At 42.5% G+C, this 25679-nt stretch overlaps 1 protein-coding gene across 1 annotated transcript; it reads left to right on the top strand.

Annotated features, from left to right (window-relative positions):
• Window positions 1-2986: 2986 nt before the first annotated feature.
• On the top strand, window positions 2987-23856 carry erbb2 (erb-b2 receptor tyrosine kinase 2). The gene is made up of 27 exons (XM_076093706.1): window positions 2987-3288; window positions 8526-8677; window positions 8819-8999; window positions 9199-9363; window positions 10226-10291; window positions 10409-10524; window positions 10636-10777; window positions 11113-11241; window positions 12528-12669; window positions 13359-13432; window positions 13759-13849; window positions 14982-15184; window positions 15545-15674; window positions 16687-16777; window positions 16975-17129; window positions 17219-17266; window positions 17366-17504; window positions 17640-17762; window positions 17853-17951; window positions 18031-18216; window positions 18520-18675; window positions 18761-18836; window positions 19091-19237; window positions 19401-19498; window positions 19690-19881; window positions 20003-20381; window positions 20467-23856. The coding sequence occupies exons 1-27, from the start codon at window positions 3213-3215 to the stop codon at window positions 20832-20834; spliced, it is 3924 nt and encodes a 1307-aa protein (XP_075949821.1). The 5' UTR covers window positions 2987-3212; the 3' UTR covers window positions 20835-23856.
• Window positions 23857-25679: the final 1823 nt, after the last annotated feature.

Raw genomic sequence — 25679 nt, forward strand, 5'->3', positions numbered from 1 at the left:
TGTGTGAGAGACAGCGAGATTGTTCTGGATCCATTTGTAAAACTACTGATGTGTGTGTGTGTGTGTATTTATATATATATCATGTTAGAGGTTTGCTGTGGGAATGTGTGTGAGACGATGGATAAATTTAGCTTTGCTGACAGCCTGTGATGAGGGGAGGGGGGGGCGGAACCTTATATAGTGCATATTCTAATTATTATTTGCCCAAACTGTTCATATTCTCAGATGCAGTGATGTTTATTAACCACTGACCTTTATTGAATGGTGTCTGTGGCTCTCTAAAAAGCCAGAACAACAAAATCTAATTTAAATGAATTCCTAAATCTCAGCCTATTCAAAGCTGAAAGTGATCTGACTACTGTTAAGAAACTTGCTAACACATGTAATTGGTTTATGTTATAATAAGTTAAAGGTTTCCTGGGTTTGCTCTGTAAGTCATTGTTTATTTCCTTCCTCACCGATCACCACATCCCTCCTCTTCCCGCACTTATCTGCTGCCCCCTGCCTGCTGCCCTGTGAACCATCACCTCTCCAACTGAGTTTCCTCCCCCTCACATCTACTATTTGACCCAAAAAAACCTGAAAGAAATGGAACAAATAAAAGTGTTCTTTGTTGATAAGGAATTAAGCGTGTTTATTTCCTCACTAGAGACTTGGCCTTTTAACCTGTGAACGTGAGTCTCCTCTTCAATTATCTTGTTTTACTGGTTCTCCAGCGATGATAAATGTTGGTAGGCAAGCGGGAAAAATATCTGTACATGCCAAAGACACTTTTAAGAACCTCTTAGCTCTTTTTTTTGGTATATATTAGTTCAGTTAACCACCTTTCAACAATCCTACTGGCTCCGGTTTAGTCCAATGGTTCCCAGCATAGAGGTAAGAAGAAAAAATAAACTTCTGCTCCCTTTCATTTGTTGGACATCTATCTTATCTTATCTTTTTCTGTGAAGTGTTGGATGGATTGACCTCTTTGTGCATCAGATTATTGTTTGAAATGAAACTATTCAGAAGATTAGAGGGGAAATGTATCTGTGGTGAAACTGATCTTCAGTTTCCATTAAAAAAAATACACTTAAACTATGAGAAAGGGCCTGTACGTAACGGTTGCAAAAACTTATAATTATCTCTCATAACAACATTAAAATTTGTGGGTGAGAGAGATGTGTGCAAGTGAAACAAAGGTTTGTTTTGGACAATGACTACATGACAGTTTTACTTGCTTACTTAGATCAATGGGCATATAACATACACAGGCCTGGAGGAATCCGCCGCGGTGATATTAGAGACATAATAACTTACAAAGAATCTGTGCATATGATACTGGCACACATGGCACAAGGTCAGCACGGCCTTCAGCCTGCAGTGGAGGAGGGGAGGGATGAACCACAGACATGTCACTTTCAATTACTGACTTCGTGTGTCCTGGATGTTCTCTTTGCACCTTGGTTTTGTTTTCTGTTTTTATGAGATTGAGCATTTATTTTATGTTTCAATTACCAAAAAAGAATAGCTAATACGACAACTTTATCCGAGACTTGTGAACTCTTGTGAACTCCTCATAAAACTTCCATTCACAACACAAGTCTGGGACTTGTGTTGTGAATGGCTCAGTGAGCTTTTTGTTGTTTTCTGATAGCTCCGTGCAGTAGCTCGGACTCTGACCCTTGCTGCTGTGGGTGGGGATAGCGGATAGATGTGGATGAATAGAGTTTATTCTTCCTTCTTCAACTCCTGATTTGTGACCGTGAAGTGAAGGGCATGAGAAATATGAAGACGCTCCAAGCCGGTGAAACACAAATTATTTCCCTTTTAATAAAGTCAACGACACACACACACACACACACACGATTGAATTGGAAAACATAAACAGCATGACATTAAATAAACAGATAGGAGGCCTAATATGTGAGGGGGGATTGAGGGAGACCAGATGAAGTGCGTGAATGAGTATTTAATGGATTATTGTAAAAACAGTTTGGCCTTCATGCTCTGAAACAATCTTTTTTCACCCCCAACTTTTATAAATAAAGTAAAGGAGCTGAGTACTTCTTCAGCTACGGGTGTTTGGTTCGTCATATCTCATAACTTGATCACTTCACTGGTGATAATAGTTTTGAGGGTGCCAAGCAGACATGTTTGTTTTGAAACATAAAAACTTAATCTGCTTTGAATGGCATTTTTTTATTTGTAAGTCAAATTTCCTGGTGAAGAAATGTTAATGATACGATATATTTGTCTTGGACTCAATTGCTGCACACATGAAAAGACACATAACATATTGTCTTATCATAGCTGCCTCTATAGTAGAAAATAAACAGACAAACAAGGCAACATCTCCTAAAGCACATTACAACTACATCCTACGCAAACAGATAAGAACAAGCAACATATTGTACGACAGCCGCATTATATAATATTCATCCAGAATCAACACATATATAAATATCATTCATTTCAAAAGTCCAATAACTGGACACAAAATGTCTCCTACTTTAGACGTACATTCTGAATGAATGTCCACTCGTGGCTTCAAGTTTCACATTGTTTTGTAAATTGAACCATGATTGGCCCCAAAAACTAGTTATGATGTCACTAAATCATCTGCTGAGTACAGAGGAACTTTTCCTCTTCGGCAGGTGAATGTTGAAAACACCTTTCTGGTGTCACATCAATCTGCACAGCGAAGCTCAAACATCCAAGTGAAGCAACAAAAAGCAAAACACATTGTTGAGCGAATTGGCGCTTTACAAATTGCAAACTAGGATGCAATGTACTAGTTAGATAGTACTGTACTAGTTAGATAGTAATGTACTAGTTAGATAGTAAAGTACTAGTTAGATAGTACTGTACTAGTTAGATAGTAATGTACTAGTTAGATAGTAATGTACTAGTTAGATAGTTAAGTAAAGTTAGAGCAGCACTGCCCTGCAGATAACAGTGTGAAGTGAGGGCGGGCTGAGTCAACCTGCCACTCCCCGCTCAGGCCTTCACGGGAGCGCGCGCATACGTTTCTGCGCGCTGTCACGCTTTACTACCAACAGGCACGAAAATTCCAGGGAGGAAGTCACTGAGATTGAGAAACGAACAACAACTCCAAAAAGGTGCCAGGAAACAAAAAACCTGGAGACGAGGACAAGTTCCGACTACGTGCCGTCCTCATTGGGAACAGTAGAAACTTTGGAACATGGACTAGAGGCGCCGGGTCGCAGCAGATGGAGGCGGCGAGAAGTTTGGTGTTTGTCGGGGCCGTGCTGCTCGGGGTGACGGCGGGCGCGCTGGGCAGAGAAGGTGGGTAACTTTCACGGCTCGTCTCGCCTTTTATTAATGGCTCCCCCTGTTTGCTAATACAGACACTCCGTCTGCATGGCATAGACGAGGAGAACACGCGGGTTGTGTGTGAAGCTTCAGCTCGGCCCTAAGAGAGTGATATTTCTAGCTACGACCACATTCCTCCGCGAGCTCCCCGTCCTCTCTCTCACCGCTGAGGCTCGTGGGATTCATGAGAGGGGGGAAAAAATCACACCTGTCACAAAGTAGCCGAAACCCACATTTCCTGTTTTGACTAAAACTCTCTCACGTAGCACATTTTGTTGCACAAATAAACACTTCTAAAACATGGTAGTAGTAGTGAAACAGGTGAGACATTTGAGAACCTGCTTTTGCAGCTCGGGGACACGGCGAGACGGCGGCGCGTGCAGGAGAGGACGTTAGGCTGGTTTTGCTTTTACGCGTAAACAAAAACAAACCAACAACAGACCGGGCATTGTGTGGCAAGGATCACGACGATGTCAATTATTCACTTCTGGCTCTAAAGAGGACATTGTCTGATAGAGGGCTACTTGGACCTTGAGTGCATGCCAGTAAAACAAGAGCTAACCGAAAGTGCAAATAAGTTGCATATTTGCAAGAAAGTCCTACATTTTAATTTGCATCACATATAAGTAGAACTATGCTAAAAGGCCAAACATCTCACGATTCTGTAATACTGAAGAAAAACATTCAGGACTCAAAAGAGAAGAAAGCAATTTGAACAAGTTACTTTGGGCTCCATGATATATATATATATTTCTCATTTATTGACGCTTTATAGGCCAAAGAGTTCATCTCAATAATGGTTATTTGCAGCTGTCGTTTGCAGTCATGCTTACATAAGCCTCCATATTGATAGAGATGTGTTCTTAAGTGGAGTCAGATATCAATAAGCCGGGTCACATGCTTTTAAAAACATTTAATAAGCTAATGGCAAACATATTGACATCAATAACCTTCCAACATGTGCTTTATTGACACGTACCTAACAGCGTTTATCGACATAGGCCAGTGCATGACAACATGAAATATCGCCACGTCTGAGTTTGGGATGATGTCATCTTTACCTCTAAAAAGACTAATATGAGTCAAAGATATTGTAGTGAAGCTTCTGTGTCTTTTATTAGCTGCTACCCCCAGCACTGACACACACACACACACACTAAGCCAATAGTCACAGGTGAAGTGATTTCCAAACACAACTGCATTGTTGGTGGGAACAGGTCGGTGCACTTTACTCCACAGTGTTGATCTCTGAAGCATCGGTTCAGCGTGAGTGCTGTTATTGGTCTGTAGCAGCTGTTTGCAGCAATGCATCATGCACAAGTCTTACTTTCAGTGACAAAGTATTGTTTTATGTCACACACACACACACACACACACACATCCTCTGGCCGAGAAATGATTCCAAAAGTCAGCGGTTGTGTTTCGTGTTTTTCCTTCCGTGTTGTGATCGAATTATTTCAACAGCCCGCTCCTGTGTGAGAACATATTGTGTGTTTTGTGTTCGGTGGCCTCAGTGTCCACAGAGTTCATGTCCTCGTCACACTCTACTGCACCTATTGAGTGGAGCTCCCTGTGAAGTGATTAAAGTCCTCCTGGATCGGTGGCAGGTTAGCTCAGCCGGCCGTGACTCCCCAGTCTCAGCTGTGTGCAAGGGATCTGACTTTTAGCAAGTAATGATCATTTCAGCTCAGTATTATCATCGATACTTTAAGTAGAATTAAATCTTGATAAAAATGAATGATACAGAAAGCTCTGTATCATTTATTTATTTATTTTGCAGCACTTTCTCCCCAGAAGGTAATTGGTCTTTTGTGACAAACTCATTATAAATGGTGCCTGATTATTATACCAAAGTCTGTGGAGTGAGAACTTAAGCAAATGCTAATTACGATCTTGCACAAAATTAAATCCGAAAGCGTTTTTTGAAAACGTATTATTTTGCACCTAGCATCCCCGTAGAGTTCATAGAGTTCATTGCAATAACATATATATTGCAATGCAGTATATTAATACTTGAATAATAGAGTTGTGTGTATTGAATATTGTGGTTGTGCAGCTTTGGTTGGGACAACATACCAGTATTTCTAGTTCATATATCGATGCAATCATAAAACATTGACAGATTGTAGATTCAGGTTATAGATTATAATCTATAGCCTGAATCTATTGATCAGAGTTTCCGGTTATGTATGATGTAACTTTAATCGTGACACACAATCTCGTTCTCTGAATAAACAAAGAAATCGTACAGAAATCAGATTTCCCCCAATATACTTTAGATTGCAAGTACATTTAAATTATTTTTAAAACTGTAGTTACTAAATGTGTAAACGTATACAGGAGATATTCTGTGTTTGTGATTGATTGTGCATCCCACGGTGAGTGAGTGAGGAGCTGGTGTGTGCGGCTCCAGTACGGTACAGGATCCTGTTCTGCTCGTCTGTTGAGCAATACCTGTTTGTTTTTCCTCCTCGTCCGCAGAGCGAAGAGGAAGAAAGAATATTTTCAGGGAGGTTTGGAAGAAATGTGAAGTTCACGCAGGACACGCTAGGATTAGCATTGTGTTAGAATCAGGACTGACACGTTAAATCTGAGGGATGTGAACTGAAGACCTGTTGGATCAGCTCGTTGTGTTTGTGTTGAGCTTTGCAGGGATCTGATCCAGAGGAGAGGCTGCAGGCTTTTCCACCGTGGTTCGGTCTAACTCCCGCAGTAGCCTCGCTGCCACTATGTTTCTGTCACTTGCTGTACACACACACACACGCACACACACACTGGTAAACACACACTCCCTGTGCTAACTGGCACGCTGCCACACACACAGGTGTGGCTTCAAGCTGGCTTTCAGTTTTGCAGAAAGTCCTAAGAAGCACACTGGTGCAAGGCACTTAAACTCGCCACTTCTTCTCTTACAGGAAGCCAGATTAAGATCAAATCACTGATCAAGTCTGTATCAATTCTTACACGACACACTCTGATGTGACACAAAATAGCCTCTTTCAAATTATGACATGAAACACTGAGAAAAGCCTGTAAATAGTAAATCTTCTTGAAGGCATCGACATTGTTCCACTCTGTTGTTCGCACCAAAAAATGACAGAAATAAATATATATATATATATATATATATATATATATATTATAGCCACATGCACACCTTCCAGACTTCAGTGTGTGTGTGTGCTTGGATGTCTGTGGCAGTCATTAGTTGTGTAGACAACCTTCTGGACACAGAGATGGTCTTGTGTTCTGGGGGCTTTTTGAATTATCACTGAACTACAACCTGTTTTTTCTTTATCCCCCGGCCCCCCAACTCACTGGTGTGTCATCTTCTGGATATGCAAAGACACATTCCTGTGAAATGACACTTTCCAGAGTCCAAAGAGAGTTGTGCAACGACACATGCACTAACCTGACATGAGGGAATGAATGGGGGGGAAAGAGGAGAAATTTTAAAATAACTTGACTCTCAAAGCAACTAATAAAGAAGATGTAGTGATTGAATTTGAAAGAGGAAGGCGGTGACAGTGACAGTGGGCAGATAGAGCAAAGTAAGTGATAAGAGTATTTTGGGCTACAGGGATGGAGGGGGGGGGCAGCTCCTCACAAAGGCCACGCATGCACACACGCAGCCGTTGCTGAGAGACTTTTGGAGAGCAAACAATGAGGAAATAAAAGGAGAGGAAGCTGAGAACTGGCTTAACACACACTTTCTAGAAATGGAAAATGTGCTCCGTTGTGCTCCCTGTTACGGCACATTTACTGAACCCCCCAGAGCCGGAGCCGTCCGTGTTGTTTGTGTTTGCGTGTGGTAGTTTGTGCCAATCACAGAGTTTCAGGGAGTCAGATTTTGTTTCTGTTTAGATATCCTGTCCTGTTAAAAAATGATTTAAATGCGGGTAAATAAAAGCACGACTCCCTATCTTGGCCCGACATGTCAAACTATTTTCCATGATGACATCGCTGAGGGAGGCAGTGATTAGTCATTTGATTTGATATCCGACACAACGACTGGGTGTGTATTTCTGGCTGTCACTCTATTAATCATAGAGCCATTGGCTGCAGTAGCTGTCAGATTCTAACGTGGAACTTGTTTATTTGCCGCTACTTTTTTTTTTTTTGCAGTGGCTGTAATATGGATCAAGTTGTGAGTGTCAGTTGTCACCGGGAGACTTTACACACGGCAGACGCACGTACGCGATAAGAACACGTCAAGACATGTTCTTATCAATCTTCTCATCTTCTCAAGAGCAAACACCTTCTGAACTTTGTTGAACCCCGGTGTATCATGGGAATCAGCCTCCTGCAGCCTGCCAGTGCTTCCTATTCCTCTGATTATATGTGTCCGTCCATCGAGCTGTGCTTTCCAAAAGGAGGGACGGAGATAGCATGGGGGGGGGGGGGGGTCTATAATCAGGAGAAAGGGGTTGACTATTGAAGGGCTGTTGGAAGGGGGCCAGAGGAAGTCATTTATAACCTCAGCAGAGGCGGGACTGTCCCCTGTGTGACTGTCTGCTGAAGCATGGGAGCTATGTGTGTGTGTGTGTGTGTGTGTGTGCGAGAGCCCCCGTGAATTGTGTGACCCTGAATGTAACGCGTGTGTGACCCACTGTGGGGAATCTGCTGCCAGTGGAAACTGTATCATGTACAGTAAGAGACAAGACTGCGGCAGCGCATGTGGTTTGTATTTCAGAGGAACCGTTGAAGGCCACTCGTAAACGGTTACACAGTCGAGATATGTGGAGTCCTTAAAGCCTCCATTATTTGGAGCTTGAACATGTAGGCTAACACAAAGTCTGTAACTATAAATGTGCAGCACGCCTTCTAAGGTCTAACGGATGGAAGTTTGAAAGCATTTAAAAAGGAAAAAGGCTACACTGACGATATTTAATCAACAGGGTCTGCTCTGTGTTTATCACTTATTTATGACTGAATAAGTGAGTGCTGCAATAAACCTAAATCACATTTTGTTGTACTACTCCAGAAATTAAAGCAACAACTATTTGTTATATTTTATATTATTAATATAATGCTTTCTTTCGAAATGATTTTGAATGACGGTAAAACATCATTAGCTATAAAACATCATGAATGTTGAGCAATGAGTTTTACATGGAGGATGAAGTTGGGATCCTTTGATATGTGTGTATACAGTATATGTATATATATATATATATATATATGTATAATAATGTATATCTGTGTTGCAGTGTGCCTGGGTACAGACATGAAGCTGACCTTGCCCTCCAGCCTGGACAATCACTACGAGACCCTGAAGCTGCTCTACACCGGCTGTAAGGTGGTCCACGGGAACCTGGAGATCACACACCTGAATGGAAACCCTGACCTCTCCTTCCTACAGGTATATATGTGTGTTTATATAAGATGGAATTAAATAAAGACAAAAACAAGGATTCAGTTGCTTCATTTTTTATTGGCGGTCCACTTGTTTTTATTGCCACAACAGACTCATCCTTTAGTTTTCTCCTCACCTCTTCTTCAGGGCATCGTGGAGGTTCAGGGCTATGTACTCGTAGCTCATGTGTCCGTGAGTCTGTTGCCTTTAGACAACCTTCGGATCATAAGAGGCAGCCAGCTGTACAACTCCAGCTACGCGCTGGCTGTGCTGGATAACACTCTGGGCGGACAGGGGCTCAGGACGCTCCGGCTTCGTAGCCTCACAGGTAGGATGATAGCATAGTGGAGCTAACAGTTGATGCCCAAACCCAGTATGAACTGACTGAACTTGACTGGGGTTGGGACTGAATGATTGATTTGTTTTATTATTATCTTAAAGGTGTTTAGTCCCCTCCTTTCATCCGGCATCTGTTATCTACTGTATCAATGACTCGATAACCTCTTATGTATCGTCTCCCCCTGCAGAGATCCTGTTGGGTGCGGTGTATATTTGGGGGAACCCCCAGCTGTGCTTCCCAGACCCCCAGAACATTGTTTGGAGGGACGTTTTGGACAAGCAGAACTCCGCCAGGGTGCACCAACTGCAGCCTGGCGGAGTTCTCCACCGACTGCAGTCTCGGGCCACTGAATGTGAGCAGCTGATGGATGCGTTAAAATGTTGAACTTGTTTCTCGTGTGCCACAGTAAATACAAAACAGCAGACGGGACAGCACAGGATGTTAATGCATGTCTTAATAAACAACACTAATGCTGTGGCCCTAGACTCCATGGATACAATTTCATGACTCCTCTAATTGTCCGATACTGACTCAAACAGCTGGATCGGGTATCGGTGACAATGCAGCCGATCTATTCAATTCAAATCTGTGTTTGTATACATTATATACATTATATACTTGAATTCTAGTTCAGGCTTCACAAATTTGTTGCTGCAATTTCTGGTCATTTTGAAGATTTCTTTTAACAAGTTTCTGATGGACGATTTATTATTTTAATAACAAACAATTCAGTCAATTTAAATCCATGTATTTATTTGTTACATTTTTTTTTGCAAAGTTAGGAGAGCCTGATAATCATAAAATAATGATCCCAGTCTTTTCCACAAGTTAAGCTTACAGCTTATCAATCAAACACGGGTGTCAGATCAGTGTGATATCGGCCAATACCCAAAGCCCAGGAATCGCTATCAGTAATAAGTCCGATCGGGGCGTCCCGGCTTAATACCTTCCAAACTAATGACATTTCCATCATCCTTACCTGTACTTTGTGTTTAGCACTAATTAGCATGCTAACAGGCTAAACTAAGACGGTGAACCTGGCGAAGTTGAACTGCTAAACCTCATTATGTTAGCATTGTCACTTGAGCACGTTAGCATTTCTGTTCTCATCGATTCGACCGGCCGACTAGCGGTTCCGATGAACTATGCTGGCGGCTTGAGTACAGATGTGGACTCGGCTCTCCTCATTTGTTGTCGTGTCTCCTCCTGCACAGGTCCAAGTTGTTCCTCTGTTTGTAAGGAAAGCTGCTGGGGAGAAACTGCACAGGACTGCCAGACCTGTGAGTTAACGTCATACGCAGAGTATGACATTGACACTATTTGGTTTTCAGTGGAAAACGTCCAGAGCAGGTGAAAGTACAGCTGAAAACGTTCACTTTTTCCATCTTTGTTCACAGTGACTCATATTAATTGTGCGCTTGGCTGTCAGCGGTGTAAAGGTAACCTGTCTCACGACTGCTGTCACATGCAGTGTGCTGCTGGATGCACAGGACCCAAAGACTCAGACTGTCTGGTAAAATACAAACTCCCGCACGCATTCAACATATACTTGTGTTCACTGTAATCTCATTATGTCTGTTGTCATTTCTGCAGTAACGTGTATTCTTATTCCTCTTCTCTCCAGGCTTGCCGCCACTTCAACGACAGCGGCGTGTGTAAGGAAAACTGTCCTGCCCCCAATATCTACGACCCGGTCACCTTTCAGACCAAACCCAACCCAAACAAGAAGTTCAACTTTGGAGCCACCTGCGTCAAGACGTGTCCTTGTGAGTCCTTGTTTTTTTCATGAAAGCGATACAACACAGCGCTCAGCTGGTGGCCACTATGCAGCTCCACCGGTGCAAACTGCCGATTAAGCGTCTTGCTGTAGGGCGCAATGACGATAGCAGATGCTGAATGGAGAGGGAGGAGAAATAGGTTATTTATTCAGTTTTCATGCCAAGGTTTCCACACATACAGAGGGATTCCAACCTGGCAGTATCACAATCAAATCCCTGCTACTTGAACGCTTTAGGCTACCAGCTTCCCATTTCATCATAACTAATTCATTTTCTTTTTGCTGCAAAGACGCCCTTTGAACACTTTGTCTCCCTGTCTGCAGATAACTATCTGGCTATGGAAGTGGCTTGTACTTTGAATTGTCCAATAGCCAACCAGGAAGTTGTCATCGCCTGCCCTGATGGAAACGAGATGCAGAAATGTGAAAAGTGTGAAGGAGACTGTCCCAAAGGTAGGAGTCATTGTGTGTTTGTGGATACATCAGCATTAAGACACAATACATTGTTTACATACACTCAATGGCCACTTTATTATGTTCACCAGAACACCTATAACTTGCCATTTGACAAAGACTAGTCATCTGAAACTGGTTCCACAAATACAACAAGAGCATCTTTTGAATGTGGTGGAACAGGAGATTCGCAGCATGACTATGAAGCCGCCGAATGTGCAGCAACTGTGTAATGCGACCAAGTCAACATGGAGCAGAATCTGAAAGGAATGCTTTCTGCACCTAGTCGAGTCAATGCCAGGAAGAATGCAGAGCAAAGAGGGCTCGTACCTGGTGTTCTAGAGGTTTTACTTAATTAAGTGGCTAATGAGTGTAAACGGGGGGAAAACAATTTCATACTATGTGGCTCAAATGTTGCATAACGTTCATACGTAATGTTGTGACGTAATTTAAATTATGTATTCTCTACATGCATGACATGGCGCTTCAGTACAACTGATAATGATTTGTGCCGCACGCACTGATGTTCTGTTGCATCACATGCTGACTACGGTGCAATGTGAACCAACCTGTTTCTGCAGTACCTTGTTGTTTTCGTCACCTGCGGTTTGTCTCGTGAATCGGGACATTTACATAAGCGATAATCCTGCTTCGTGAGACCGAGCCCAGCTATCGCATAATCTCAATTTGTGTTGCATACATTTAATTTAATTTCTGGCCTTAGTTGGGACCTTTTTTGCTAATAAACATGTTAAATGCAGACATTTTAAAAAATTCATTCAATCACTAAACTCAAATTTTTCAACTATGTAAAGATGCATACGTTTATACACTAAGACCAGATAAGGCTGATCAAGGAAAGCTCAGTTAGTATTAGTGTCACGATGCTGGAATTACTAACTTTGATACAATACCTTGACAAATATTGATATTCGACACCATTTTCAATTACACACTTCATAAGTGCAACTGTTTTTACAAGACATACCCTCCATTCATCAACATTGCTAGAGGCACCAGGAAGGGCTGTCAAACAATTTGCCAATCACCTTACATCTTTGTTGTAGTGATACACATGTACTATATACTATATACACATATACTACATACTATATACTACATATTATATACTTTATACTATACACGATATTTCATTCTACGCCGATGATATCATGGTTTATATGGAGATTTGTTCATCATTATTTTCCTCTCAAGTTGGACATCCGGCTAAATTTCTGGATTTAAGATGAATTGGTTATAATCCGTTGTCATGGTTTGTATTGTAGTGTGTTATGGTCTGGGTAGGGACAACCTGGGCGTCATGGACAACCACGGCGTCACCATGGTAACATCTACTAACGTGGAGCGGTTCAACAAGTGTAAGAAGATCTTTGGTAGTCTGGCCTTCCTCCCGCAGAGCTTTGAATGGTAAGAGACGCACGCATGTAGAACATAAATACAGTTTTAGCTCACAAAGGGTTTTTTTAGAAATTAAAAAATAAAGTCACAAACTCAATTTAAACCGTACAATCATACGTGCACTTTAGTAACCACAAATATCAGCGAGTTCAGCCTTTCAAATATTTGAGTTTACAGCAACATTTGTGAAGTTTCTTTGTCTAAGTCGAGGGAAGAGTCTCCACCAAAGCCAAATACATTAGATTCTGTTACTCAAATGTACTTCAAACCTAGACGTAAATGGGTTTTTTATGTTTACAAAGAGCAAAATAACTGCTTTTGCGGGTTTTCTCCTCATGATTATTTGATTTAATAGAATCAAATTTATTCAGAATAGAGACGTATACTGTATATACACAATACAGAATAATTGATATACAGTAATGATGTATACAGTGTATATCTCCGTGGATTTTAAGTTAAAGATTGGTGGATCGGCCTACTTGACACCAACCGAAGCTCAGATCCCTGATAAATTATCTTGTGTCCGTGTCTGACAAGGGTTCAGTGAAAGTGTTCAATGTAAACAAATAGAGCTAACCTGCACCGCTGGATATTGTATCAGTGAACAGAGATTTGACAAAGTGCAACAATCAAATTGTATATCGCCTCTTGCTGTGTGAAAGTTGTCACTTAAACGTAACACTGTCATTGTCCAGGGACCCTGTGAGCGACACATCAGGTCTGACCGTCGAGCAGCTGAGCAGCTTCAAGAACCTGGAGGAGATTACAGGTACTGAGGACAACAGGAAGGAAGTGTTTGTTCAATCCTTTTTTTAAGCTTTTACCAAGAAAATGAAATTGGGTTATTATTCTGTTTTAAATTGTATTTTATTTATAGTTAAGTTAGACAGAGAAAATGTAAATACAAATAAAATACATGTGCAAGTGAGGTAGAATCCCACTACGGGCTTATCTAAAACATCTCACCTAAAAAAGATAGAATTGATATACATATCTTTTACAAAGCTAATCATAATCACATATATGTATTCAGGTTTTCCATATAAAACTGTGTAGAAGCTATACAGAGCATACCATGTCTCCTCTATTTTGCAGGTTATTTGTACATTGATGCCTGGCCACAGAATTGGACAAACCTGAGTGTGTTTGAGAACCTGAAGGTGATCAGAGGCAGGATGCTCTACAAGTAAGACTTCTAAACTGTCTGACTGACGCATCTGTCTTTCTTTTCTCTGCATGTTTGTTATTAATCAACACTCCCTCACACTGCTGTATGTTTTTCCCCATGTGATTTTTTTGATATCGATGTCTTTTCTATAATTTTTTTCCTAATAAAAGATCATTTTTATGGATTATATTATCAACAAACTCCAAAACAACCTGGAAACAAATAGTAGACCCATTATTCATATTTATTTTCTCATATATGATATGATGTGGAGCTGGATGTGGTTCACATCTTGGAAAGCTTTCCCACTGAGGAAAAAATGCAAAGAATTATAATAATAAAACTAAGATATTCATTCAAATCAATGTAGAGCATCTGTTTCTGTCTGTGTGGTGCGTCACACCACATGCCACTTTCCTGATGTCCGTCCACCCACATAGGGTCTTTGTTTGTGCTTTGTTTGTGTTTCTCTTTTTCACGTTTGTGTTTTCGGTTCAGTTGAGGCAGTTTGTTCACTTTCAGGGTTATAAAGGCTAATTATTAGCCAGCACAGCTGCTCCAACTTGCAGCATACTCCAACCAGGATAACAGTCTATGGCAGACTATCTAGTGTAGCACGCTCAAGCTTGGTCAAAGGGACAAATGTGAGATCTGCTTGTCTGACACTGTTTGACAACAAGATTTGACATGATGGGCCGTTGTTTTGGGTAATTCATTTAAATTAAAAGAACAGTCTTGTTTCTTTATCGTAATTATAGTGTCGCTGTTTTTCTTTCATATTTCCTCAGCTGAGATTACACTTTAAAACCTATTTTCACACTTGCTCGCGAATAGATATAGTATAGATTACAGTTAAACCTCTCCATGATACAGAGTAGGATCTTGTATGTATGACTTGGGATTCCCCCACAATTTTTAACCAAATTTGAAAACAAAAGATAAACATTCTTAGATCTGTCGAGGCTGGTTTGAAGTCATGTTTGGTTTGATCTCTTCACAGTATTAAAATGTATCAAATAATATTGGGATACAGCATTCTTAGTGAGTGTATTTTATTTAAAAAAAAATATATCATTATTAATGGACAGACTTTAGAAAATTGACCCCTGCCGTTTATTTCTGGTCACTCACAACCTCTCTTTCTGGTCAGGGGTGTGTTTTCGATGGCCATCCAGAATCTACACATCCGGTCTCTTGGGTTGCGTTCACTACGCAGCGTCAGCGGAGGTTTGGTCCTGCTGCACAACAATTCCCAGCTGTGCTACACCAATTCACTGCCCTGGGACAGTCTGCTCCACCCCAGCCAGGGACCTCAACGCATCGTCAGCCAGAACCAGGACACCCAACTCTGTGGTGGGTGAACGCACTAATGCGATGCCAAGGTCCATTAAAGATACTGTGGGTTACACTTTGATCAGCCACTTGTCACTTTATCCAAGTTGCATATCTCGGCCTGATACTAGTGTCAATTCCATTTATTGACCCACAGAAATCCAACTGCAGAAAATACATTTTTCTGAATTGCATTTAAATCAACATGCATGGATGTTGTTGCTTGAACATTTGCAATTGATGAAAACGTTGGCACTTGTCTGCAGAGTACTCCTTGAGGGTTTCTCTGTGATTTTCCTCATTGAAACTTTGCAGTGATGGTGAGCAGGAGAGTCCAGTGAAAGTACAGTGTGCATCTGTTTTCTCCGCATCTGTTTTCAGAGGAAGAGGGGCGTGTTTGTCACCTGCTGTGCGAGGGGGGCTGCTGGGGGCCAGGGCCCAGCCAGTGTGCGTCCTGCAAGTCTTTCCAACGCGGCACTGAGTGCGTGGAGCAGTGTGACATCAATCAGGGGTATGAACGTTTCTGTTTGTGTGGGTGTGGCTGCACTAAATCAATAGCAAAGCCAAGTGATAATGTTCCATATAATACAGTACACTGTGTATCATAATCCCCAAACTAATCATGTATTGGCCTAAAGTAAAAATGTGAACAGGTGGATTTAGGGGTTAATTGGAAGTCACAAATGTCAAAGTCACAATAAATCAATCGGAAAGCTTTTAACTTAAATTGCGCCCTTGAGCAACTCTAGGTCAATGACAAAGTTAATGCATCTGATAACTTTCTTTGAAGAGTAACTAATGGAGGTGCAACAGATCATCAAACTCACGGTTCAGATCGGATCGGCGAATGTTGAAATACTAAAATATGTTTTTTCCCTTTCTTGCTGATAGTAAGATGAGAAGATTAACACCACTCTCATGCCTGTATGTTAAATAGTAAGCTATAACCAGCAGCCAGTTAGCATAGCTTAGCATAAAGACTGGCAACAGGGGGAAACAGCTAGCTTGACTGTCCAAAGGTAACAAAATCCTGCTACAAGCACCTCTAAATCTCACCAACTGACACGTTTGTTTAATACGTATAAAACACAAAGTTTAAAAATGAATTTGGGTTCTATCGGAGGGTTCTGCCTGACTATTTCTAAGCTAATGCTAGCTGTAGCTTCATATTTACTGCACTGATGAGAGACTGGTATCGATATTTCATCTAACTCTCAACGAGAGAGCAAATAAGAGTATTTTCCAAAATGTCAAAAGATTTGTTTGACATAAGAATATCTTAATATGGTCATAATACGATCAATCATAGTTGTTAAACAATAATAAACATTGTTGTCCAGCCCTTTGTGAGAACAAGTTACCCTTAGCAGCAGGTCATCTGGTGAGGCTAACACTGTTATTTGCAGCGGGGGCCCCCTTTCTAAAAATGTTTGTCCTTATGACGCTTGAGATGGAAGCATCCAACAAATGCCAGACTGTGTTGTGGGACGTTATGTTGAATCCCCGCTGTGCTTGTGTTGCAGGTCTATCCGTGAATACACAGACGGATCTTTGTGTGTTGCCTGTCACGCAGAGTGTCGACCTCTCAATGGCTCTGCTTCCTGTCATGGCCCGGTAAGATGCTCACGCCGCCAAATGTGTTCAATCATTGCCAGAAGAAGAAGAAAAAAAGATAGTTGAAAATAATCATTAGTTGCCCCCTTAAGTAAATATTCTAAATAAATTCCCACCATTATACCGGTGTGTAAGTGTGCAAACCGTTGTGTGCTGTTTAGAAATGCACTTAAATACTTCTCTCTGTGTGTCTTCAGCATGCAGAACATTGTTCAGAGTGTCGTAAATTCCAGGACGGTGAGTTTTGTGTGGATCATTGTCCCAGCGGTGTGAAGGAGGATCAGCAAACCGTGTGGAAGTACAGCAACGCCACAGGACACTGTCTGTCCTGCAACACCAACTGCACGCTGTCGTAAGTGGACACGCATCACTAACACAAACGCAAGCACGGACTGCTCACACAGTGAGAATGATTTCACACCCGGCGCTTGTGTGTTTCAGCTGCACTGTGATGGATGACAGAGGCTGCCCCGTTGACACCAGGACAGGGTGAGCGGCCTCAACTGTTTCAGATACTTGAATGATGCTGGTGGTGGATTTTCTCAGGGCTTCTTTTGAGGATTAGTTGAACTGTTTTTCTCTGTTTAGACCGGGTACAACCATCGCGGCTGCAGTGGGTGGAGTGGTTCTCTTCTTCATCCTGCTCGCTCTGCTGGTCTTCTATCTGAGGAGACAGAAGAAGCTCAGGAGGAAGGAGACGATGAGGAGGATCCTGCAAGAACATGAGGTGGGCACCGAGCACCATCGCATAAGTTGTAAACAGAGACGCCCGTTGTGTGTAGGGCAACATGTAGTCCTTAGGTTCCCCTTGGGTGTAGTTTGTAATGAAGGAATCTGCCATCTGCTTCCTCCATGCTTACAGCTTGTGGAGCCTCTAACACCCAGCGGTGCGTCACCCAATCAGGCACAGATGCGCATCCTGAAGGAGACTGAGTTGAAAAAACTCAGGGTGCTGGGTGCAGGGGCCTTCGGTACTGTTTACAAGGTATGTGGTCCAGTTCTTTAAAAGTACCTTTTATATTTAGCTCTCCATCTTTTGGTGAGTTTTTGAGTGTTTTCCATTGTTTTGTTTCAGGGAGTGTGGGCTCCTGATGGGGAAAATGTGAAAATACCAGTGGCCATCAAGGTGTTACGAGAGAACACCTCGCCAAAGGCCAATAAAGAGATCCTCGATGTGAGTGAAAGCCAATTAGACACAGTTACATGAATACAGTTCTCAACCCCGTTAGCATCTTTCCTCTGTCTTCCCACAGGAGGCCTATGTGATGGCGGGAGTGGCCAGCCCCTATGTGTGCCGTCTGCTGGGGATTTGTCTGACCTCCACGGTGCAGCTGGTCACTCAGCTGATGCCGTACGGCTGCCTCCTCGACTACGTCAGGGAGAACAAGGACCGCATCGGCTCCCGGTTCCTCCTCAACTGGTGTGTCCAGATCGCCAAGGTATTTAAACGAGTCATCATCTTTGTGCTCTGCATCTGATTTAGGTGCACATACTTCGTAGTAGAAGTAAACGTCTTTATTCTGAGTGTCGCTGTTGATATCTTGTCTTATGTTTCCTTTCAAATTTGATGTGTGTGTGTGTGTGTGTGTGTGTGTGTGTGTGTGTGTGTGTGTGTGTGTGTGTGTGTGTGTGTGTGTGTGTGTGTGTGTGTGTGTGTGTGTGTGTGTGTGTGTGTGTGTGTGTGTGTGTGTGTGTGTGTGTGTGTGTGTGTGTGTGTGTGTGTGTGTGTGTTTGGTTTGTAGGGGATGAGTTATCTGGAGGATGTCCGGCTGGTCCACAGGGATTTAGCCGCCCGCAATGTTCTGGTCAAGAACCCAAACCACGTAAAGATCACCGACTTCGGTCTGGCCCGTCTGCTCGATATCGACGAGACTGAGTATCACGCTGATGGAGGGAAGGTAAGATGTCTGTGGCTGTAGGAGCGTCTGCACTGGGGACGTTCACAGTGGTTTACAGATTTGAACTGCTGCTCTCTGTTTCAAGGTTCCGATTAAATGGATGGCTCTGGAGTCTATTCTGCACAGGAGGTTCACTCATCAGAGTGACGTCTGGAGCTACGGTCAGTATCACTCAGCTCATTGCATTACAGGCATAATGGGGATACTTTTCCTTTTTTAGCAAGTAAGGTTTTAGGAAAGTGTTAAATCATGATAAATGTTTGCTTAAATTGGTGTTTAGCTTTAATTTATGACACAAAGATTTTAAATATAGCTTAGTCTCATGCCAGACAACTTTCCATGTGCTCATAATAAGTGATGTAATTTTCATTTGGCTAGATATTTTATTTAATGTAATCGGACATTTCATTCCCAGGCGTGACGGTCTGGGAGCTGATGACGTTTGGGGCTAAACCCTACGACATGATCCCAGCAAGAGAAATCCCCGAGGTCTTAGAGGGAGGAGAACGGCTCCCCCAGCCCCTCATCTGCACCATCGACGTCTACATGATCATGGTCAAATGTTAGTAGTTTGTTTGTGTCTCAAGGTTTAATCTTATTCAGTAAATCAACAGTATCATTCATAGGGGAACTGTACATGATTATTTGTCATTATGACATGTCCCTAACAGAGTTGATATATTAAGATGATTGATTGACATCTGATTTCTATGTTTGGACGGCAGGTTGGATGATCGACCCGGACAGCAGACCGCGGTTCAAAGATCTTGTGAGCGAATTTAGTGATATGGCCAAAGATCCCCCTCGCTATGTAGTCATTCAGGTATGTGAACATGTGTTTCATGTTTACTTTTACTTTTTTACATTTACTTTTTGTGACTGTGCTCGCAGTGCATGATCACGTAATGGTCATGTCATTTAGTAGCATGTTAGTTGTCTAAAGCGTAGATGTTCTATGTCCATGGGGATAAATAAAACGTGTTTTATTTAAACGTGTTGTTCTTTCTCTCGCAGAACGACGAGCAGATGAGCATGTCCATCCCAGTGGACAGCCAGTTTTTCCGGATGCTTCTGGAGGAGGAAGGGAACAACATGAGGGAACTGCTGGATGCCGAGGAGTATCTGGTGCCTCAGCCAAACCACTTCTCCAGGACCCAGGTAGACGGGGTTCAAGCCAAAGGGCCGTCCAGACACCAGTCATACAGGGTCAGTGTCCAGTATTCAACCCTTACCTTCCTCTTCCTTCACACAGCCACCTGGGAGCCTTTGAGTGGCTGAATTCACCTTCTTGTCTATTTCTCATTCATTTCTCCCGTCTGTCCAGCAGAGCAGAGATCAGGGTTTAGACGTTGAGCCCTCTGTCACCGGCGGCCCTCGGAGCATGTACTCCTCCCTGAGCACCATTAGCCGCAGCCAGTACCCTACCTTACCCTCAGGAGCCAGCACCTCCAACGGCATATGGATTCCTCAGTACCCAACTCTGGCTCGCAGCCCGTCGGCCGGGGGCCAATCCGACTCGGTCTTCCTGGACGACCCTTCAGACGACCCCTCGCTGCCCCTGGCCAGCCCCGGACGCTACTGCAAAGACCCCACCTACTCCAACGGGAGCCAGGGTGACCTGGAGATAGACGGGCCGAATGGCTTTCATCCTCCTCATCACCTTCATCACTCGTTGCCCAGACGGAATCATATTCATGCCTTGCCAGGTGAGCCAAGAGAAAAATGAAGCGTTTGATAATTCAATGGTGGCTTGTTTTGTTCTGACTTTTCTTTCTCCCTCCATCTGTTTAGAGTACGTCAACCAGGAGGTTCAGGATCTCAGGCCGGGGATTCCCGAGCGGCCCAGCACGCTGCCCCGTAAAGTCTCCAAAGCAGACCGACGCCTCCCTAACGGCCTGTGCTCCGGTCACAGCGTGGAAAACGCGAGATACTTGGTCCCTGCGAGTGCCGGGGCCGCCACCTCTCCAGCCTTCGACAACCAGTACTACATGGACCTCGGGGCCAAAGCCAATGCTGTAGCCGGGGCGGCAGCAGAGGACGGTCCTGAGGCACTGCAGAGAGACGGACGAGTGCCCAGGCACATGAACGGGTTTGTGACCCCCACGGCAGAGAATCCAGAGTATCTGGGACTAGCGGACACCTGGAGCGGGCATACTTGAGGAGAGGGACTGGGAGTGAAGTGAACTCAAGAGGAGTCACAGCTTGTGTTCTACTGAGGGAAACGAGGTGTGAGAGAACGGGAAGATTGATACTGGGAATAGTACACCCGAATCCAAACCGGTAGAGGTTGTGACACTCCATGACACCGAGTAGCATTAATCTGGTGTCTGTGGCATCGTTTGTATTCCTGTCTTTCTCTCAGCAATCTTTGCTCTCAGTGTGACTATTAAGTGCCAAAAAAAGAAGTTCACTCATCCTCTGTGTATATATCTCAGTACTGGATGAGCAAAGGAGTTCACACTAATCCAAACCAACGAGGTACGAGAAGGGTCTGATTATCACAGAATCAAACCGCTGACTGGATTAACGAATGCAGATTTTCATTTTTTTTTTTTTTTTTTTTTATGTCGATTTAACTTGTTTAGTGGATGTTTGTACCACACATGAAGCATTTTCGTACGTCCTTCGGTTCCCTCGTGCTGTATATTGGTCCGTATGCTACTCAGCCCAGCTAAACGGAGCAGAAAACGTAGAGAGCGCTTTGACAAAGTGAGCCGTGAAATGTATTGAAGGTGGTGTTTAGTATTCTGGTCACTTTGTCTCTGACCTGATGGGGGTCTTCAACACACTCAAAGCCATTTTGTTTTGGCCAGAGAAGGGCCCGCAGCCCATCTGGCCAGTAAACATGCACCCTGAGAGAAAGGCATCCTGTATGGAGAAGACAGAGGCATTGTGCCACACTGATGTATGTGCTGGTTGGTGTCTTGGCTGCAGCTACTTTGTGGTACAACGGATGAGATACGAGGTGCTTGCAGACTAAGCTGCAAAAATCCCCAAAATGTATATTTTTTGTTTTAATGACAAAGCGTATGTGTCGCTACGTTAGAGCCAACTGTTGAGGGATTTAAAGTTTGTAAAGATCGTGTGCATTTGGAGCTACGCACAATGCACTCCATAGTACACACTGCATATGTCCCCCAGGCTTGTGTTATCACAATGAGCTTTTTGATTTTGTTGGCCTTTCACTGTGCAAGAAAGCATTACAAGCTATCGGTGAGTATATTCCACAAGAAGTGAAGAATTTGCATGTATCTGTACGTGTGTTCGCCTCCCTTTTTATAGAACAAACGGCAGTTCTGCTGTTCGTGAGCAACACACTCGCCACCCGGAGCCGAATGTGAAACCGAGGAGGCGAAAAACATCGGTTTGGATAATCAATGCATGGCTCAAATTCCACTCCGCCAGAAACACTGGCATCCCAGTTAATAATCAACGGCATTTTTTTCTCTTCATGTTAACTGGTGTTGGGGCAGGGGGAGGTCAGAACTAAGTCAATGGAGCCATTGTCCGACCCTCATGTCCACGTAGGAAAGACGGCTCTCGCCCAACTCGCGTCCCAACGACTTGATGTTGTCTCAGCTTTTGAAAAGAGAGAACTACAGAGTTTGGAGAATGTGGTTCAGTGTTTGGAGCTCGAAATCCTGAAACGACTCTCCATCAACACACCAGTTTTACTCCGAAAGTCTCTTATCTTGATGTTCTCATACGGGTTTTGAAGAGTTTTGTTCCAGAAAAAGGATCTCTAAAAGTTCAACCTGATTTTATGTAACAATTACATAAAAATAACATGTTATGAAATCATTATATGTTCTTATTTTAACACCCTCAACTATCATAAACTAACATTGTTTAGAATGGAATTATTATCGAGTGATAAGATTCACATAACTGTTGTTTTCTTTCCATATATAATGAATATACAGCGTATTTTTTTGGAACGAAAGCCTTCACATGTGTCGTTGCTGTCAGGTGAACGCCTCATATCTCCACATACTGTAAGAGAAGATGAATAAAACTCAAATGTATTTTTGCATTTTCTCAAGACACAGAGGCTTGTAACTCTTACATTGAAGTTTTACTTTCAGGAGTTACGTTTTAAGAACATCAACCGTAGGGTTTTTAAGTCATTTGGGGATTCTAAAACAAAACATTGAGTGCCTCCACTCATCACCGCTACTGGAGATGCAGGTTATTACAGGATCGTAACGATGTTAAAGCACAGCTCACAGATGTTCCCGCCTCCTTAAGAATGTGATATTTCCTGGATGTTATGAAACCTTCTATACAATCACAAATAATGTGCTGGTGTTTACACTGTAGTGTTGTTTTGTATAAATTGTTCATTTTCGATGTTGCATGTGTGCGACACATGACCCGGGACTCTCACGGATGAGGGGCTGTTCTGCCTGCTGTCCTCCTTAAAAGCCATGTGTGTCCTTTCTCGAGTTTGTTTTGGTGTAAAACTATTGTGTATTAAAGCTGCACAGAGCCTGAGGATTGGCTCTGGTTGTTGGTTTACAGTAACACCTGAAATCTTCCTGCCATTCTCCCTGTTGAAGTGTTCTTGTCAAAATAATGAAGCGGGATCAGCTTTCTGATTAAAATCAACTAAATGTCGGTAAAGTAAATTGTTGTTTGTCCCTATTTAAATTATGAGATTGAGCAGAAGCGTAAACTGAACGAAAAGTGTTTAAAAAAAGTCTCAAATGAGACCGAAGCAAGAAACTCTGCGTGTGTTCCTCCAGGAATAAGTCCGGTTTAACTAACCAGAGTGTGCTGAAGGTTTTATAAAATTAAGTATCTGTGATTTACGTTTTGAAGAAAATGTATCTTTTTTACTTTCCATGTGAATATTTGTTTACCTTTTCACAGTTTGTGTGATTGTGACGGGACATGAATAATAATAACCATTTTATTGGGAGTTTTTTTTATTTTTTATTATTTGTTCAGTAAGTCCCACAATGTAAATGTGTAGTATATATAAATAAAAACAATCACTATGGTAGCTAGTTTGATTGAACACATTGTGACAAGTTGCTCTTCTGGGAGGTGGGAGTAAATCCGAAAGAAAATATTTTATGAAGAAATGGTAATTTTATATGGAATTGTTTGCAGATGTGTGTGTGTGTGTGTGTGTGTGCGTGTGTGTGTGTGTGTGTGTCATTAAAAGCATATAAAACACTTTAAACTCCCAATGTTGTCTAAATCTTTACAGTGAGTGAACAATTAGATTTTTCTGTATTCGGTTTTCTTTCCTCTCATTTTCTAACGCAGTGAACTGGATTAAATTCTGACCTCGGCACTGATGGGAAATAGGCCCATTATATAGTGACGATTCCTTTACAAAAATAATCCTCTCCGATTTTATTGTCTTTGTCGTTAAGTGTCAATAACCCTGTTATTACCTGCACAGACGAATACTGATTTAATTAAGTTTTGTTTGTCTAAAATGCAAATTAGTGTTCCACACATAAGGAGACGTGAAAACTCAGACATAATGCACTGCAGGTTACTGCCACCCAGTGACGGTAACTGGAACTACTACAACAGCCTTTATGTAAAGAAGAAAGAGGACGAGAGAGCCAATTGTATTAGTTTGAATACTTTCACTCATGTTTACCAGATCACTTGGTTTTTGCTGTTGTTTTACCCTCATAAGGGAACATATTTAGCCACCTCTTCCTTTCAACTGATTCAGTACAAACAGTGTATTTATGGGTATTCTGTATTCTTTAATATAATATATAATCTTTAAGAATACAGTTGCGGAATCTTTATTTGTAACAACTTAAACCTCCAGTCTTTCCCTTTAATTTCTCCTTTGCGTAGCTTTAAAGTTGTATAGATTATTTTCTCACTGACAGTACGATCAGCTTCTTCAAGCTCTTCATTGAAGCTGCATGATGTTTACACTCTAAAATCTTCAAACCTAAGCTCGTTCAATGGCAGCACCATTTAATCAAATATACTTGCTGTCTTGTGTTTTTTAATTATGTTGAGCATTTTTTTTATGTGTTCTGGCGGTTTAAGAGACATTTGACCTTTAACCTCTAACTGTACCATGGGCAGAGAAAACTGAATTTTAGCAGATCACATCACAATAACTCATTAACCATGTACTTCAAAGAGCACATTAACTGATAGAATCTGCAAAACCTGGAGTCAGCTTGTTTTTTGTTTATTAGTACTGACCATGATTGAAAAATGATCCTCAATGTCGCTTGCATATTCAAAACACAATTTACATAATGATACACAAATTGACTGCTTCATTACAAAGTCTTGTCCAAAAATAAGGTCAGATCCTCAAAGTAAAAGGGCAAATAAACAGATTGTGACGTTTACTTCAAGGGAAAGAACTGGAAATTAGTTTGGATTTTTATTTGCCTTAGGAGTGTCTCGTGTGTTCCTGTTTTATTTCAGGTAAAGGCGATCACTGATCAAGGTGTCACTGCCGGTAAGAAAAATGTTTCTCCATGTGCATCCTCGCTCTCAGAATCTAACCTTCAACTTCAGCGAGCCTTCGGGGGAAATGTTGGGACACTGTGGAGACATGATGGCAGGCATTATGGCCTGGGCTGCTCTCAGCGCTCTCTTCTCTCTGGTGGGATGTCCTGCGTGTGTCGCTGTTCTCCGGGAACTGTACCGAAGACACAAAGCAGGAACCCCCGTCTCCCCCAACGACGTCTTCATGCTCAACCTCACCATCATGGACTTGGTCTTCTTGCTTTTTGTCCCGTTCGGGCTGTGTAACTTCCTCCTGTGGCACATGAGGACTGTTCAATTGTTGAGCAATTTTCTGTATGCCTTGAACCTGGCTGGACGACCTCTTTTAACGGCGTGTATCTGTCTGGACTGCCTCCTGGCTGTGGTCTACCCTGTCACCTACCACTCAAGGAAGAGTCTGACTCCCCGGTTCCTCATGGCTGCTGCCGCGTGGACCATCACAGCGGCTCAAGGAATCACCTCCACGGCCGTGGAGGAGCTGAACCACAGCGCCTGGG

The sequence above is a fragment of the Anarhichas minor genome, unplaced genomic scaffold (genome assembly GCF_050575085.1).
Source record: "Anarhichas minor isolate MPS153535 unplaced genomic scaffold, ASM5057508v1 ptg000017l, whole genome shotgun sequence".
Taxonomy (NCBI): domain Eukaryota; kingdom Metazoa; phylum Chordata; class Actinopteri; order Perciformes; family Anarhichadidae; genus Anarhichas; species Anarhichas minor.